The 17,645-nt window shown below is 41.4% G+C and overlaps 1 protein-coding gene across 2 annotated transcripts; it reads right to left on the reverse strand.

Annotated features, from left to right (window-relative positions):
• Window positions 1–825: 825 nt before the first annotated feature.
• Window positions 826–12,917, reverse strand: LOC139395599 (GPN-loop GTPase 2). 2 transcript variants are annotated; one of them, XM_071142985.1, is made up of 6 exons: window positions 12,821–12,917; window positions 10,702–11,159; window positions 9,834–9,990; window positions 9,530–9,690; window positions 9,107–9,237; window positions 826–1,525 (listed from the first exon to the last, which is right to left on the reverse strand). In XM_071142985.1, the coding sequence occupies exons 2-6, from the start codon at window positions 11,119–11,121 to the stop codon at window positions 1,453–1,455; spliced, it is 942 nt and encodes a 313-aa protein (XP_070999086.1). In that variant the 5' UTR covers window positions 11,122–11,159; window positions 12,821–12,917; the 3' UTR covers window positions 826–1,452. The 2 variants fall into 2 exon arrangements, with proteins under 2 accessions (XP_070999086.1, XP_070999084.1); XM_071142983.1 differs by having other exon boundaries at window positions 12,834–12,908.
• Between the last annotated feature and the right edge of the window lie 4,728 nt (window positions 12,918–17,645).

Consider the following 17,645-nt stretch of genomic DNA (forward strand, 5'->3'; position numbering starts at 1 on the left):
AGCGTCAGAACCAGCGTAGTACGATTCAATCTTAGTCCCGTATTGACTCTTTGCCTGTTTGATGGTTCGTCGGAGGGCATAGCGGGATTTCTTATAAGAGTTTGGGTTAGAGTCCCACTCATTGAAAGCGGCAGCTCTACCCTTTAGCTCAGTGCGGATGTTGCCTGTAATCCATGGCTTCTGGTTGGGGTATGTACGTACAGTCACTGTGGGGAAGACGTCATTGATGCACTTATTGATGATTCTTTAAGTAGGGTTAGTTTTGACAGCCAATATACTGCCAATGTTCTTGGTTTTACAGGGAATAACAGTTTACAAGAAAGCAATTATCCATGGATAAAACATATCCACGTTCAGTGTATATTGTGTGTATATTTTAAACCTCTGTATCATTTTACATAAGTGTATATTTTGTGTGTGTATTTTAAACCTCTGTGTATCATTTTACATCGTTAAAGCGAGCATCTAAATCAGGTTTGGTTAGGAATCTTGCCTACTATTTTGCACACGTCTATTGTTTTAATCCGCCTGCGAGCTTCTTTCTGTTAGCTATCAGCTGCCACCTACGGAGAACAAAAGTTACCTGAATAAATTCTGGAGAGAAATTAAGGGAACTGCTGCACCAGGGTACCAGTACCTAAGCTGCTGATCTGACTAAAGCTCCACTCTGAATTCTCCCTCTCTGCCTCTTCCTAATCTAAATGTGTCACAGGTCTGGGGTAGATAGGGAGATGATGATGCTCAGTTTGAGATAGTCTACCTCACCCTCTGCTGGTCTGCACCTAATACACTATAGGTCCACACAAACACAAGAGGGCACATCTGTACATGCATGTAAGACCAACTCTTCACAAACTTTATTCATGAAATGTAAAAAACACATTTAACAGTTGATTTTGCTGATCTGCAAAGGGATTCATACCCAATGTACACACCTTATAGACTGAAGGGCTGACCAAACTGCCCCACACCAGGGTATTTCTCATTTCAATATGTAAATAATTATCTGTAGTCCAGAGCTCCTGGATTTGGCCATCTTTTTCACTGGCAGAATAAGAGATCAACATTTGCATCCAACTAAACAACACACTGTAGTCTGTACTAACACTAGCATTATAAACCAGCCACAAAGCCAAGGATATATCAATTCAAACTCTTAACCCAGATTGATCCAATTCTTGGATTGTGTGGTAAGAAGCAGTTGATTTGGATTATATTTGCAGACTGATGCTTCTAACCCTTTCTCCACCCTTCTCTCCTCTCTATATAACCAGAGGCAGCCATATCAAGATAAAAGTTATTTACGTGTTCAGTCAAAGAGTGAAAGAAGAATAGCATTTGGTGCATTTGACACTCCAATTCCACGGAACAAATGTTGTACTGTCGGTCCTTTGCTGGTCCAGTGCAAGCAACATCGAGGTCAGCAGCATCCATTGATGGGTGTCTGTTGTTTTACAGATCCATCACCTCCTCCTCCACGGTCTTTTCACCATCTTCAACATACCTCTCTTGCACTCCTAGAGTTCTAGGGGTCAAATTAAAGAAAATCTAATCAAAATGCTACTCGTCACATGCACCATAAACAACAGGTGTCGACCAACAGTGAAATGCTTAGGCGTGTTGACCAGTCATCTATGTTTAAAAAAATATATATATATTTTACCTTTATTTAACTAGGCAAGTCAGTTAAGAACAAATTCTTATTTTCAATGACGGCCTAGGAACAGTGGGTTAACTGCCTGTTCAGGGGCAGAACGACAGATTTGTACCTTGTCAGCTCGGGGGTTTGAACTTCCAACTCTCTAACCACTAGGCTGTTAAGAAGCACTATACAGGCAGATCTGTTTACAGCAGAACACAATATTCAAACTCAAATAATTGTCACCTCTTGCTGAGACTGCTTTAGAAAAAAAGTCGAAATGCAGCAGTTTTTATCTCAATATCAAATCATTTTTGGGTAACAATTAAGTATCTTACAGATTCTTCTTGACCATTTTAAATAAAAACAAACAAAAATAGCTTCTTAGCAAAGATCAATTTCTCAAGCAAGAATTTTGCTAGGACAGTCTGGGAATGGTCTGAGTGGGGAGGGGAAAATGGAAAACTAGCTGTTATTGGCAAAGGGGTTTGGAACTCTTGTTGGTCTATTTAAGTGATAATTCCCGGTCCCCTAACCAATTCTCGGTCCCCAAACCAATTGTGCTATTATGTGTTTTTTCACGTTATTTGTAACTTGTTTTGTACATAATGTTTCTACCACAGTCTCTTATGACCGAAAAGAGCCTCCAGATATCAGGACAACGATTACTCACCCCGTACTAGAAGATTTTTTCTTTAACGAGTCAGACGGGAAGGATTTATTCCAGACATCCGACAAGGCCCTCATCCCAGTCATTCACAGGAGAAAGAGACAGAAATATCAGGGATGTAGGTCTGTGTGCCTTCGAAGGATCTGACGGCGAGTGAGTAATCTGCCTTCACCATCGGTCCTATTAGCCAATCATTGGATAATATAATAGACGAACTACGAGCACGTATATCCTACCAATGGGACATTTAAAACTTTAATATCTTATGTTTCACCGAGTTGTGGCTGAATGACGACATGAAGAACATACAGGCGGCGGGTTTTACACGCAGCTCGCGCTCCTAGTAGCCGGGGACTTTAATCCAGAGAAATTTAAATCCGTTTGACCTAATTTCTATCAGCAGGTTAAATGTGAAATCAGAGGGAAAGTATCTCTTGACCACCTTTACTCCACACAGAGACGCGTATATAGCTCTCCCTCGCCCTCCATTTGGCAAATCTGACCATAATTCTATCCTCCTGCTTACAAGCAAAAACTAAAGCAGAAAGCAGTCAATAAAAAAGTGGTCAGATGAAGCAGATGCTAAGCTACGGGACTGTTTTGCTAGCACAGACTGGAATATGTTCCAGGATTCCTTCGATGACATTGATGGCATTGAGAGGTATGCCATCGATTACAGGCAACATCCACAATGAGCTAAAGGGTAGGGCTGCCGCTTTCAAGGAGCGGGTCAAACCCGGAAGCTTATAAGAAATACCACTATGCCCTCCGACGAACGATCAAACAGGCAAAGCTTCAATACAGGACGAAGATTGAATCGTAATACACCGGCTCCAACGCTTTATGTGGCAGGGCTTGCAAACTATTACAGACTACAAAGGGAAGCACAGCTGCGAGCTGCCCAGTCACACGACCATACCAGACAAGCTAAATTACTTCTATGCTTGCTTCGAGGCAAGTAACACAAACATATATCAGAGAATCAGCTGTTCCGGACAACAGTGATCACGCTCGCCGTAGCCGATGTGAGTAAGACCTTTAAACAGGTAAACATTCACAAGGCCTCAGGGAAAGACAGATTACCAGAATGTGTACTCCGAGCATGCGCTGACCAACTGGCAAGTGTCTTCACTGACATCTTCAACCTGTCCCTGACTGAGTCTGTAATACCAACGTTTCAAGCAGACCACCATAGTCCCTGTGCCAAAAAACACTAAGGTAACCTGCCTAAATGACTACCGACCCGTAGCACTCACATCTGTAGCCATGAAGTGCTTTGAAAGGCTGGTCATGGCTCACCATTATCCCAGAAACCCTAGACCCACTCCAATTTGCATACCACCCCAACAGATCCACAGATGATGCAGTCTCTATTGCACTCCACAATGCCCTTTCCCACCTGGACAAAAGGAACACCTAGTGGCAAGAAAAAGTATGTGAACACGTTGGAATTACCTGGATTTCTGCATAAATTTGTCATCAAACTTGATCTGATCTTCATCTAAGTCACATCAATAGACAAACTCAGTGTGCTTAAAGTAATAACACAAAAAGTATTATATTTTTCTTGTCTTTATTTAAAACATAATTTAAACATTCACAGTGTAGGTTGGAAAAAGTATAGACTTCTGCAAAAGCTAATTGGAGCCAGGAGGCAGCTAACCTGGAGTCTAATCAATGAGACGAGATTGGAGATGTTGGTTAGAGCTGCCTTGCCCTACAGAAAACACTTTCAAAATTTGAGTTTGCTTTTCACAAGAAGCATTGCCTGACGTGAACCATGCCTCGAACAAAAGAGAAGACCTAAGATTGAGAATTGTTGACTTGCATAAACCTGGAAAGGGTTAGAAAATTATCTCTAAAAGCCTTGATGTTCATCAGTCCATGGAAAGACAAATTGTTACTCTCCCTATGAGTGGCCGCCCTGCAAAGATGACTGCAAGAGCACAGCGCAGAACACTCAATGAGGTAAAGAAGTGTCAGCTAAAGACTTACAGAAATATGCTAACATGCTCTGGAACATGCTAACATCTCTGTTGACGATACTACGATACGTAAAACACTAAACAATAATGGTGTTCAATATTCTGTGGACAGATGAAAATAAATGTGAGTTGTTTGGAAGAAACACACAACATTATGTGAGGAAAAAAAAATAGGCACAGCACACCAACATCAAAACCTCATCCCAACTGTAAAGTATGGTGGCAGGAGCTTCATGGTTTGGGGCTGCTTTGCTGCCTGAGTGCCTGGACAGCTTGCTATCGTCGACGGAAAAATGAATTCCCAAGTTTATCAAGATATTTTGCAGGAGACTGTTAGGCTTTCTGTCCACCAATTGAAGCTCAACAGAAGTTAAGTGATACAACAGGACAACGACCCAAAACACAGAAGTAAATCAACAACAAAATGGCTTCAACAGAAGAAAATAAAACTTCTGGAGTGGCCCAGGCAGAGTCCTGACCTCAACTCGAGTTGAGATGCCTCAAGAGAACAGTTCACACCAGACATCACAAGAATAGTGCTGAACTGAAACAGACCATTGTGCAGGTCTGATCCGCAACTACAGAAGAGGTTATTGCTGCCAAAGGAGGGTCAACCAGTTATTAAATCCAAGTGTTCACATACTTTATCAACCTTGCACTGTGAATGTTTACACGGTGTGTTCAATAAAAACATATAGTTGTTTGTGTGTTATTAGTTTAAGCAGACTGTTTGTCTATTGTTGTGACCTAGATGAAGATCAGATAAAATTTGATGACCAATTTATGCAGAAATCCATGTATTTCCAAAGGGTTCACATACTTTTTCTTGCCACTTTATGTGAGAATTCTATTCATTTACTACAGCTCAGCGTTCAACACCAAAGCTCATCACTAAGCTAAGGACCCTGGGACTAAACACCTCCCTCTGCAACTGGATCCCTAACTTCCTGACAGGCTGCCCCCAGGTGGTAAGGGTAAGTAACAACACATACACCATGCTTATCCTCAACACAAGGGCCCCTCAGGGGTGCGTGCTCAGTCCCCTCCTGTACTCCCTGTTCACTCATGACTGCTTGGCCAGGCACGACTCCAACACCATCATTAAGTTTGCCGATGACACAACAGTGGTAGGCCTGATCACCGACAACGATGAGACTGACCTCCTCCCTACAGGATGAGACCTGGCCGTGTGGTGCCAGGACAACCACCTCTCCCTCAACGTGATCAAGACAAAGGAGATGATTGTGGACAACAGGAAGAGGAGGACAGAGCACGCCCCCATTCTCATCGAAGGGGCTGTAGTGGAGCAGGTTGAGAGCTTTATTTTCCTTGGTGTCCACATCACCAACAAACTATCATGGTCCAAACTAGAGGTCGACCGATTATGATTTTTCAACGCCTGTACCGATTATTGGAGGACCAAAAAAGCCGCTACCGATTAATCGGCCAATTTTTAATTTTATTTGTAATAATGACAATTACAACAATACTGAATGCACTTATTTTAATTTAATATAATACATCAATAAAATCAATTTATCCTCAAGTAAATAATGAAACATGTTCAATTTGGTTTAAATAATGCAAAAACAAAGTGTTGGAGAAGGTAAAAGTGCAATATGTGCTATGTAAGAAAGCTAACGTTTAAGTTCCTTGCTCAGAACATGAGAACATATGAGAGCTGGTGGAGCTTTTGGAGCTTTTAACATGAGTCTTCAATATTCCCAGGTAAGAAGTTTTAGGTTGTAGTTATTATAGGACTATTTCCCTCTATATAATTTGTATTTCATTAACCTTTGACTATTGGATGTTCTTATAGGCACTTTAATATTGCCAGTGAAACAGTATAGCTTCCATCCCTCTAGTTAGCGCACGCTAACTAGCTAGCCATTTCACTTCGGTTACACCAGCCTCATCTCAGGAGTTGATAGGCTTGAAGTCATAAACAGCGCAATGCTTGACGCACAACGAAGAGCTGCTGGCAAAATGCACGAAAGTGCGGTTTGAATGAATGTTTACACGCCTGCTTCTGCCTACCACCGCTCAGTCAGATACATGCTCAGTCAGATTATATGCAACGCAGGACACGCTAGATAATATCTAGTAATATCATCAACCATGTGTAGTTAACTAGTGATTATGATTGATTGTTTTTTATAAGATAAGTTTAATGCTAGCTAGCAACTTACCTTGGCTTACTGCATTCGCGTAACAAGCAGTCTCCTTGTGGAGTGCAACGAGAGAGGCAGGTCGTTATTGCGTTGGACTAGTTAACTGTAGGGTTGCAAGATTGGATCCCCCGAGCTGACAAGGTGAAAATCTGTCATTCTGCCCCTGAACAAGGCAGCTAACCCACCGTTCCTAGGCAGTCATTGAAAATAAGAATATGTTCTTAACTGACTTGCCTAGTTAAATAAAGGTCAAATAAAATAAATAAAAAATCTTGCACCTTTAAATGGACCAGAACTATTTTATTGAAATACAGTTGTCATGACGCCAGCCCTTTCAGTGAATTGGCTAGCAGAGATGTGAACAACCCCCTCTCCTGTTAGGAGGGGAGCGGGAGTTTTACAACTTAACCCCCACGTCATAAATTCCGTATGGAGACTCTCCCTGGCCATGCAGTATGGAGAGATTTTCACAGTAGAACAAAGGAACTTCTACAACATCACAGAATTGGAGAACTGAACAATATCCATATTTTGGTGAATATGTAAACGGTCGGTGAAGCCAGCTATGACCCGGTCCGTTTTGTTTCATGTTTGTGACCTTATGAAAGGCAATATAGCCACATTACCCTAACTCTGTTTATACAGGTGCCTCAGTTATGTTTGAATCTACTTATTGTATAAAATTAATGAGTAAAGATGAAACTATTTGCAAAATGATGTAATATGTTGTTAACTTTTAAAATTAGAAAATCATCTTCCCTTTCAAGTTTAACTAAGGCAGGAGCCACGCCCAAGTGAATAGGCATTGGTTGGAAATGATGAACCAACCCCTTTTCTACATTTCTATAAAAGTCCGTTACCCAAAGTCAACGGAGTTCCAAATAACGGAAGGATTTGTCCTCATGTTTAAAAAGGGCGCATTTTAATTTCAACCCTACAGGCCAGGAAACATGAGAGCTTGCGCCACACATGAAATGGTATGAACTCTGAACTATTGATCACCTAAAGAAGTGCATACTAAACCAGCATATATCAGACTGCAGCTGAACATATGCGCAAATCTAGTACGAGAACACTGACCGACATGGACGAATCTCCAGAGTGAGATGAACCTCTCAGACCACATGACCACACAACAAGATTCCACAAAGGACAGGACAAACCATAACCAACTTCATGTAAATACAATGCATTGCTTTTCCGAATGAACGATTGTTAGTAGCATATGTATTTATGTGAGAATAGCTTCCCAGGTCCGATAAAGACCAATGTTCCTTAGCCTTCCTTCCCAAAACCCATTCTCTTCTCTGAATCTATTGTGTTATAACCAAACTGTTTTTGCTTAGCCCAATAGGGACTTTCCTATCCTTGTTAGTAACCAATATCTATTGTTTATTTGTTTATGCATTTCTGTGATTATTTAGTTAGTTAATAAATAAATGATTAAGCCAACTGGTGTATGGATGATTCATGGTTTAGGCTGGGTTCGTGCAGATAACCAGATGTCGTGCACCGACATCCTTGTTAATTAAATTTACAAGATTAGTTTAAATCAGGTAATAATAATTATTGAGAATTGATTTGATAAAATAACAGTCTCACCTTTAATGATGCCAAAGACACGACACAGTACCAGTCAAAAGTTTAGACAAACCTAAGGGTTTTTCTTTATTTTAACTATTTTCTACATTGTAGAATAATAGTGAAGACATCAAAACTATGAAAGAACACATATGGAATTGTGTAGTAACCAAAAAAAGTGTTAAACAAATCAAAATATTTAACGTAGCCACCCTTTGCACAGTCTTAGCATTCTCTCAACCAGCTTCTTGGGGAATGCTTTTCAAACCGTGTTGAAGGAGTTCCCACATATAAGGAGCACTTGTTGGCTGCTTTTCCTTCACTCTGCGGTCCAACTCATCCCAAACCATCTCAATTGGGTTGCGGTCAGGTGATTGTGGAGGCCAGGTCATCTGATGCAACACTCCATCACTCTCCTTCTTGATCAAATAGTCCTTACACTGCCTGGAGGTGCGTTTTGGGTCATTGTCCTGTTGAAAAACAAATGATAGTCCCACTAAGCGCAAACCAAATAGGATGGCATATTGCTGCAGAATGCTGTTTAAGTGTGCCTTTAATTCTAAATAAATCACTGACAGTGTCACCAGCAAAGCACCCCCACACCATCATACCTCCTATTCCATCACAAAGACACGGCAGTTGGAACCAAAATCTTAAATTTTGAAGCTGTTTGAGAGAATACCAAGAGTGTGCAAAGCTGTCATCAAGGTGGCTACTTTGAAGAATCTCAAAAATGAAAGATATTGATTTGTTTAACACTTTTTTGGTTACTACATGATTCCACATGGTGTTATTTCATTGTTTTGATGTCTTCACTATTATTCTACAATGCAGAAAATAGTAAAAATAAAGAAAAACCCTTGAATGAGTAGGTGTCCAAACTTTTGACTGGTACTGTATATCTATTTATAAATAACACACAGGAAAATCTAGTTTTGGACTGAACCTGGCCTTTAACACTTACATTTAAACTGGCTTTGTTTCATAGGTTGAGCATGTGGAATAGACTGGTTTAATAACAAACACATAAATCAATATTGCAGCTGTGAGTAAAGGATACGCGGTGAACTGGAAGTCTGCTCCCACAGCGGCTGACATCATTGCTTGCAGGTTCCTCTCCTCCAGGTTGCCGAAGCAGTAGCCGTTGGCCTTGTCCACAGTCCGCAGAACCTGCGTCATGCTCTCCCTGTCCTGGAGATAGAGCACAGTGCAGGATGTCAGTGGTTAAGTGGCAAAAAATGTAAATGCAAGCTTCATCCTCCAGGTTGAGACTAGTGTTTTAACCTTACCCCTTCTAAAATGGACCAGTATTTATTATGAGTTTAGACAAAGTATTGTGGTTGTGTTCACTAGTAGGCACAAAGCAGAAGAAAAATATCTGAAACAGGGAGGTACTGAACTTCATGTCCCATAATAAATATGACCCAGAAACAGCAGATGCCCAAGAACCAGTGAACATCTAAAGGTAGTAGCAAAGTCTCACCTGCACATTGAGAGGCACAAAAGAGACAAGGCCATAGTCTTGTATGACCCCTGCAAGTTTCTCATTTAGTTTGAGGAACTTCCTAAAGAAAGGGTCAGCAGCCAAGTGATCCAGCAGATATGTCAGGTCCATAACATCTGTGTAGAAGTCCAGGTTGAAGGCTATTCCAGAGACAGAGTAAGTGCAAAAATTAAACAAGTTCCACAGCTAAAGACAAACTGTCAAATCAAACACTTGAGGGAAACTGAGGGAATATAGCCATACAAAGCCCATATTCATAATCACCCAGGATATCTCATCTCACCCAGTTTGCCGTACTGCTCGATGAGGTCCATCTTGGAGAGGACGTTAACGTGGGGTAGCTCCACGTGCAGCATAGTGGACAGGGAGGTGCACAGCACTGAGATGAACTTAGCTGGGTCAGCGCAGTAATGAGAGTCCACAAGGTGCACTGCAGTCAGCTGAGAGTAATTAAAGAGGGAGTGTTAGTGAGACAGTGCAGGGATTCAACTAACTGGCCCAGGTTATCCCGGTGGGGTGAGTTTGCACAGGGTGAAAAGCGAATGCATTTGTTTTGGAAACATGCTGCACCCACCCGGGCGTGAGCCAGGTGCCCTGTTCAAAGCCTAGGCTAGATTAAGCATGTGGAGTAATGAGTAGGCTTCTACTTTTATTAAAAGCAAAAGTGATTGATTTTAATAAAAACACTATCTGCCTTCCCAATAAAAACTAGTTTGAAAATTTGAACATATATTTCATGGAAAGAGATGCGTTTCTGGACAATTTACCACACTGTGTGATTTGAGAAGGGAGCTCCTTCCTGACTGATTTTGACCGTTAATGTCACGAGTCATTGACTGGTGCACCGCTGCTCAGGTTAATAGAACTCACTCAGTGATTTGAGCACAACCTATAGGCACTATGACTCAATACTAATAAAGCACATGCCCATAAACACCCAATACAAATAGCTAGGCCTACTTGTCAAAGCCCCAAATTCTCCATCAATGTGGCAAACAATACATTTCTTAAGTTAGCCTAAATCATACTGAATGTGTCATGCATGGATTGACATACTACACAGTGTTTATTTTGGGGAATCATTCATACTAGGAATCACAACATTCCAGCACCAATGGGCACAAACATCTTAGAATCCTGAACCATCTCACCCTGAAGTTCCACTTGGCCAGCTGAGCAAAGATGTTTTTCACCGAGTTCTGGTGGGTGTACAGCTCCACCTGACCTGGACAGTCAAACAGAAAGTAACAGTCGCTATGTTCCTCTAATTTGGTTTCCAGCCAGTCCAGATTGGCCTCCAGGTACTCCATGCAGTACAGGAGTCCACCATTGGGCCCCAGCTTCAAACCCTCCATCACGTCATCTAGGGTGACCAGCTCTGAAATATCCACAGCACAGGGATATGGGAGCCCTTCATTTGCAGGGTCCATGTTCACCACAACCACCTTCCGTCCCAAGTGACTCAAGAACTCCTGCATCCCCCGGCAGTATGTGGTTTTACCTGAGCCAGGAGGTCCTATGACCACCTGGCCAAAGCGTAAGGATGGAGTCTGCGAGGGCTGGGTGGCCATGATTACTTCTCCAAAGCTCTGACTTGTTAGATTCCCATCTGAGGAGAAAACAAATGGTACATACCCATCACTGACCATCAGTGCTGAGCCACTAACCACCACATATGGTCCTTGCCTCAGGTTAGCCCATTCATAGAAGCTTTTAGCGCCTATTAATGATAGTAACTTCTGGCCGGGGGAGTTTTGTTGGGTGCCCCGATGCTCGTTCTGAACGTTAACATGCATCATTTACAGTACGGTTTTGGAAACATATGTTATATATCAGCAAGAAATAATTTTCAAAAAATGAAAGGTTAAATTAGTACACACCTTTATAGGGTTGCGCTTCGAACGCATCCTACAGCGTCATTGCATTTTGGTACACCAGAATTACACTCATTTCCAATGAAACACTGCGTTTCCGTTGCAGTGCGTTCGGTGTGATGCATACGTTGGATTTATCGAAAGTATGCGTCAAACTGTATGCGTGGAAGGCTTGACAGAAATGGTAGCAGAAGGTGAATGTTGAACTTTTGTTACATACATATCCAGATGATGCAGCATACTATTTTGGGCAATGACGCTGTCGGTGTGTTAAATAGTATATTATTGGGCTAGCTGAGGAACGCTCAACTCCGTTGTCTTATCGAGGCGGAGTTGAGTTTTGATACATTTTACTAGCAAACATTAACCACGATTTAAGAGAACGGAGTTGAGCGTTCATCAGCTATTATGGGTCTAGCGCAGGGTTTCCCAAACTCTGTCCTCGGGACCCCAAGGAGTGCCATAACACTACACAACTGATTCAAATAATAAACTAATCATCAGGCGTTGTATCAGCTGTGTAGTGTTAAGGCAAACACCAAAACCTGCAATCCTTGGGATCCCAAGGTGGACCGAGTTTAGGAAACTAGACTGGTTGGCGCAGAAACGTGTAAAACATGGTTTACTAACTAACGTCTTTCAATTAACATGCACATTTAATAATTAGCACCATTTGTGGAAAAGGTACACAATTGTCATACTTTATTAAAAGTAAAGATACCTTAATAGAAAATGACTAAAGGAACATACTACTTGAGTAAAAAACTAACTATTTGGTTAAATATACTTATCAAAAGTAAATGTAATTGCTAAAATATACCTAAGTATCAAAAGTAATAATTTCAAGTTCCTTTTAATAAACAAAACAGATAGCACATTGTTTTAATTTACGGATAGCTAGGGACACACTCCGAGGTAATTTACAAACGAAGCATGTGTTTAGTGAGTCCGCAAGATCAGAGGCAGTAGAGATGACCAGGGATGCTCTCCTGATAAGTGTGATTTTGACGATTTCTCTGTCCTACTAAGCATTCAAAATGTAACGAATGGGTGTCAGGGAAAATGTATCGAGTAAAAAATGCTTCTTTTTTTTAAAGGAATGTAGGGTCGTAAAATGTGTCAAATCTAAAAAGTACAGATACCAGCCAAACGATTTAAGTAGTACTTTAAAGTAATTTAACTTAAGTACTTTACACCACTGGTTAGAAGAGCATTCAATGCACAATGTCATGATGCGCTAGTTAGTCATAGTGCAGCTAGCTTGCTAATTAGCAGCGTAGCAAATGTATCACGACAAGTAGCTAAAATAGCTAGCAAAATGCTCCCAAAAAGACATGTTATGAGAACAAATAAGTGTTGTAAATATTACATTACGATACGAGTGAAATGTACTAACCAGCGCCACTTACCGCCGTTAAATTTGGTTATTGGAGAAGCTAACCAAAACCTAGACAACACTGCTGTGAAACATCTAAGAATAAGTAACTACTTCCGGGTCACGGTTTTTGGAATTCTTCAGAATAAAAGTCCCGTCCTGTATACTTAGTAAAGGAATAATTAGGGCTATAATGAGCACAATTATCGATATCTTTGACTTCTTATCCTACAAAGAACTACGTATTTCTGTAAGATATGTCATAAAATGTTAAAGCCTAAATGGTCAACAATGTTTTTCGTGTGTGTACACATTAATTGCAACTTTAAAAAGATGCTGTATATTGTGTCACAGTAACACTGAACTAACAATGGCTAGTCCCAAATCACTATATTTTTTTCTTGTGCTTTATGCTATTTGCCTCATGACTCCTGCATGCTTTGTTAACTATGAACTTGCTTGTTTACCCAACTGTGGGACAGACTGTTTGTTCCCACACTCGAGACTGACTCTATTCTAACCACTTCTTGCCGGCTTTTTATTCATGTTACCTGATAAAATGTTGCTGTACAATATGATCTGGTTGCCATCTAATGCACATTCAAATGTCATAAATCAGCACTGCAGAGCTCTCCCTGTTCTCTGCAGTGCAATGATTGTATTACTGCTGATGATATCTGGAAATGTGCATGTACACCCATCTACTGTTGCTAGACCCAATTATAACTTGTGCTCGGATATCTGCTTCACTGATTTCTGCTCTCGTAAAAGCCTGGGTTTTCTGCACATTAACACTAGAAGCTTAAAATTGATCAATTGAAAGTGTGGGTTCACAGCTCCAATCCAGATGTGTTGGTCATTACTGAGACGTGGTTAAGAAATCGTTTTTTGAACACTGATCTTAACCTTTCTGGTTATAACCTTTTTCAGCAAGACAGATCTCCCAAAGCTGGTGGAGTGGCAATCTTTACCAAGGTACAACCTCAGTGCTTGGTTGTCTCGACCAAGTCTGTCCCCAAACAATTTGATTTGCTGGTTATAAGCATTCAACTTTCAAATAGCTCTTTGTTGACTATTGCTGGGTGTTATCGTCCACCAACAGCACCGGCCTGTACCCTAAATGCCCTAAGCTCTCTCCTGGCCCCTTACACTAAAGTCTGAATTTGTCCTGCTAGGTGACCTAAACTGAGACATGCCACCTGACCAGGTCCTAAAGCCATGGGATTCCATAAATCTTTCTCGGATTATCACCAATCCCACAAGGTATGACACCAAACACCCAGAAAAGGCTACTCTCCTTGATGTTATCCTCACAAATAATCCTGATGGGTATCAGTCTGGTGTTTTCTGTAATGACCTTAGTGATCACTATTTTACAGCCTGTGTTTGTAATGGCTGCTCAGTGAAACGACCTGTCCTGATTTGTCATAGACACCTGCTAAAAATCTTTAATGAGCAAGCCTTCCTTCGTGACCTGGCCTCTGTAAAATGGTATAGAATTAGCTTGATCCCTTCTGTCAAAGACACTTGGACCTTCTTTTTTATATTTTCAGTGGTATTGTTAACAAACATGCCCCATAAAGATAATGAGAATTTAAAAACGGGTTCAGCCCCTGGATCGACCGTGATCTATAAGTGCACTATCCGGAAGGCCAAAGTTAGTTACTTTAAGAAGCAGTTCTCTCTTTGTGGGTCTAACCCTAAGAAGTTCTGGAAAACGGTTAAAGACCTGAAGAATAAACCCTCCTCCTCACAGTTGCCCATGGTTGTTACTGACAAGGACCACATGGCTAAGCTCTTTAAACACCACTTCATTAAGTCAGGATTCCTATTTGACACAGCCATGCCTCCTTGCCTGTCCAACATTTCCTCATCTCCTACCCCTTCTCATGTGACTAGCCCCGATGCTCTTCCCTTTTTTCCCTGCCCCACTAAAGTTTCTCCCTGCAGGTGGTCACTGAGTCTGAGGTGCTAAAGGAGCAAGTTTAAGAACTTGACCCCCAAAAAACATCTAGGTCAGATGGTTTAGACCCTTTCTTCTTTAAGGTTGCTGCCCCTATCGTCACCAAGCCTATCTCTGACCTTTTTAACCTGCAGAATGGGGAACTTACTAAATGACTGAAAGTTTGACTGTGTGATATTAGATTGCTTCTTGTGTAAATATTTCCTGTCTGGATTGTAATGATTTGTACCCCAAACATACTCTTTATGGAGGTTCCCATTGCTTGGAAGGCAACCACTGTGCATCCTTTATTTAAAGTGGGAGATCAAGCTGATCCTAACTGTTATAGACCAATTTCTATTTTGCCCTGTTTATCAAAAGTGTTGGAAAAACTTGTCAAATATCAACTGATTGGCTTTCTTGATGTCTATAGTATTTTCTCTGGATGTGTCACGGCAACCTTAAAGGTCCTAAATGCCCCTGACTAAGCAATGTTGTGCTGATATTTTTATTGACTTGACCAAAGCTTTTGATACTGTAGACTATTCCATTCTCGTGAGCCAGCTAAGGAGTAATGGTGACGCTGAGGGTCTTTGGCCTGTTTTGCTACCTACCTCTCTCAAAGAGTGCAGTGTATAAATTCAGAACATCTGCTGTCTCCGCCACTGCCTGTCACCATGCCTCAATCCTAGGCCCCACGCTATTTTCAATTTACATCAACAATATAGCTCAAGCAGTAGGAAGCTCTCTCATCCATTTATATGCAGATGATAGTCTTATACTCAGCTGGCCCCTTCCCGGATTTTGTGTTAAATGTTCTACAACAAAGCTTTCTAGGCCCTTAACCTTGTTCTGAACACCTCCAAAACAAAGGTTGTGTGGTTTGGTAAGAAGAATGATCCTCTCCCTACCGGTGTGATTACTACCTCTGCGGGTTTAGCGCTTGAGGTAGTCACCTCATACAAGTACTTGGGAGTATGGCTAGACAAACTGTCCTTCTCTCAGCACATATCAAAGCTGCAGAATAAGGTTAAATCTAGACTTGGTTTCCTCTATCGTAATCGCTCCTCTTTCACCCCAGCTGCCAAACTAACCCTGATTCAGATGACCATCCTACCCATGCTAGATTACAGAGACGTAATTTATAGATCGGCAGGTAAAGGTGCTCTCGAGCGGCTAGATGCTCTTTACCATTCGGCCATCAGATTTGCCACCAATGCTCCTTATCAAATCAAATTTTATTGGTCACATACACATGGTTAGCAGATGTTAATGCGAGTGTAGCAAAATACTTGTGCTTCTAGTTCCGACTATGCAGTAACATCTAACAAGTAATCTAACAAATTCACAACAACTACCTTATACGCACAAATGTAAAGGGAGGAATATAATATGTACATATAAATATATGGATGAGCGATGGCGTGCGGCATAGGCAAGATGCAGTAGAAATACCTTTTTTTGTGTGGATTCCGCGAGTGCTGGTTGGCTGTACTACAGACACCTGTCGTCGTCGTAGGAAAGACTCGTTGTTATCTTTTCGTAAAACAACTGGTTGCAGTAAAGAGCCAATCTGGATACTAAGGAGATCCTGAGGGAAATCGACGAATACCAACAGCTTTACGCTATGGAGGAACAACATACTCCTTCATGGAAAGATGCGACCACCACCATAACTTTAACCCCCCCCCCCCCCCCCCAAAAAAAAAAACATTAATCTACAGACACAGGTGATTTACTTACCATTGAGGTAGAGGCCAGTGCTCTGGCTGGAATCCATGCAACACTGGAAAAGTTGTGTCAGGAGGTAGCAGGGCTGAGGGGGAGTTTGGAGTTCAGCCAGAGTGTAATTCTCACGCTCCAAAGAGAAAACAAGACACTCACAGCCAAGTAAAAATCCACAATTCCAACATGGATTGTCTACTCAGGGAAAACAGGGCGATGAAGGAGTAGACATACAAAGTCGCAGCATGCGTGAAAATAATTGTTTTTATGGGATTCCTGAGGACGCATCTGTAACAGGGTTATATTGGTGATTCCCCTTGCCACTTTATTGTTAAGCCAATGGGTTTTTGGTTTGAGTTTGTCTTGCCTTCACCTACTCAACATGGCATCTTATTGGCTGGTTTGAGTAGCTTGCTTACGAGGGGGGATGTTCCAGTTAGAATCTTCCCAGTGAACAAGCACCAAACCAGCGGTAAATTGTTGGTTGCAAAGCACTGTACATCAAAAGTGATTTTTATACTCTCAAGTGATGATTTAAATGTACAATTTATATCAAATTGTTTGTAAATGTTATTCGAACATCACACATAAGATGCAGCGGTTTTTGAAGAATATTTGTTGTGCATTTTGTTGTAAAGAATTCCCGCCAGTACTAGCTAGCAACTTACTGTGTCTGGTGGGGGGGTTCATATATTTTGTACAGTGTGTGAGTGCAGAGTTGGATGGTGAGACGTGCATTGCATGACGTGCAATTTTGTGCCGTTCCTAACAGGTACATTGTTAAAGATATTATATTGTATATTGTAATTGTATTATTTTGGTAACTAGCCCAGTGAACAAGCACCAAACCAGTGTGCGTGAGTGCAGAGTTGGATGGTGAGACGTGCATTGCATGACGTGCAATTTTGTGCCGTTCCTAACAGAATAAATCTACATGACTGGTGCTACATGTTGGAGTTCCGTGTCGATGACTGATTGTACACAACGCAAGAAGAGTACTGTTACACATCCAATAATCCAAAGGGCGCGATCAGAGAATTCATGCAATCCGCCTTGAAACTTCCTATAGAGACTGTAAACAAGGTGGCTTTCCACCGAGTACACAGACTTGGAGGGATAAGACCAAGGGTCCCCGACCGATCATCACAAAATTTGAACACTACTGTTAGGTTCATATTT

The sequence above is a fragment of the Oncorhynchus clarkii genome, chromosome 3, assembly GCF_045791955.1.
Source record: "Oncorhynchus clarkii lewisi isolate Uvic-CL-2024 chromosome 3, UVic_Ocla_1.0, whole genome shotgun sequence".
Classification (NCBI taxonomy): domain Eukaryota; kingdom Metazoa; phylum Chordata; class Actinopteri; order Salmoniformes; family Salmonidae; genus Oncorhynchus; species Oncorhynchus clarkii.

What these genes read in the sequence shown, in the direction of transcription:
- LOC139395599 (XM_071142985.1), bottom strand. Translation starts at nt 11,121, where the DNA reads ATGGCCACCCAGCCCTCGCAGACTCCATCCTTACGCTTTGGCCAGGTG. An exon ending in CGAGCAGTACGGCAAACTGG is followed by an intron (nt 9,691 to 9,833) that starts GTGAGATGAGAT and finishes TCTCTGGAATAG; the next exon opens with CCTTCAACCTGGACTTCTAC. An exon ending in TTGTGCCTCTCAATGTGCAG is followed by an intron (nt 9,238 to 9,529) that starts GTGAGACTTTGC and finishes CTCTATCTCCAG; the next exon opens with GACAGGGAGAGCATGACGCA.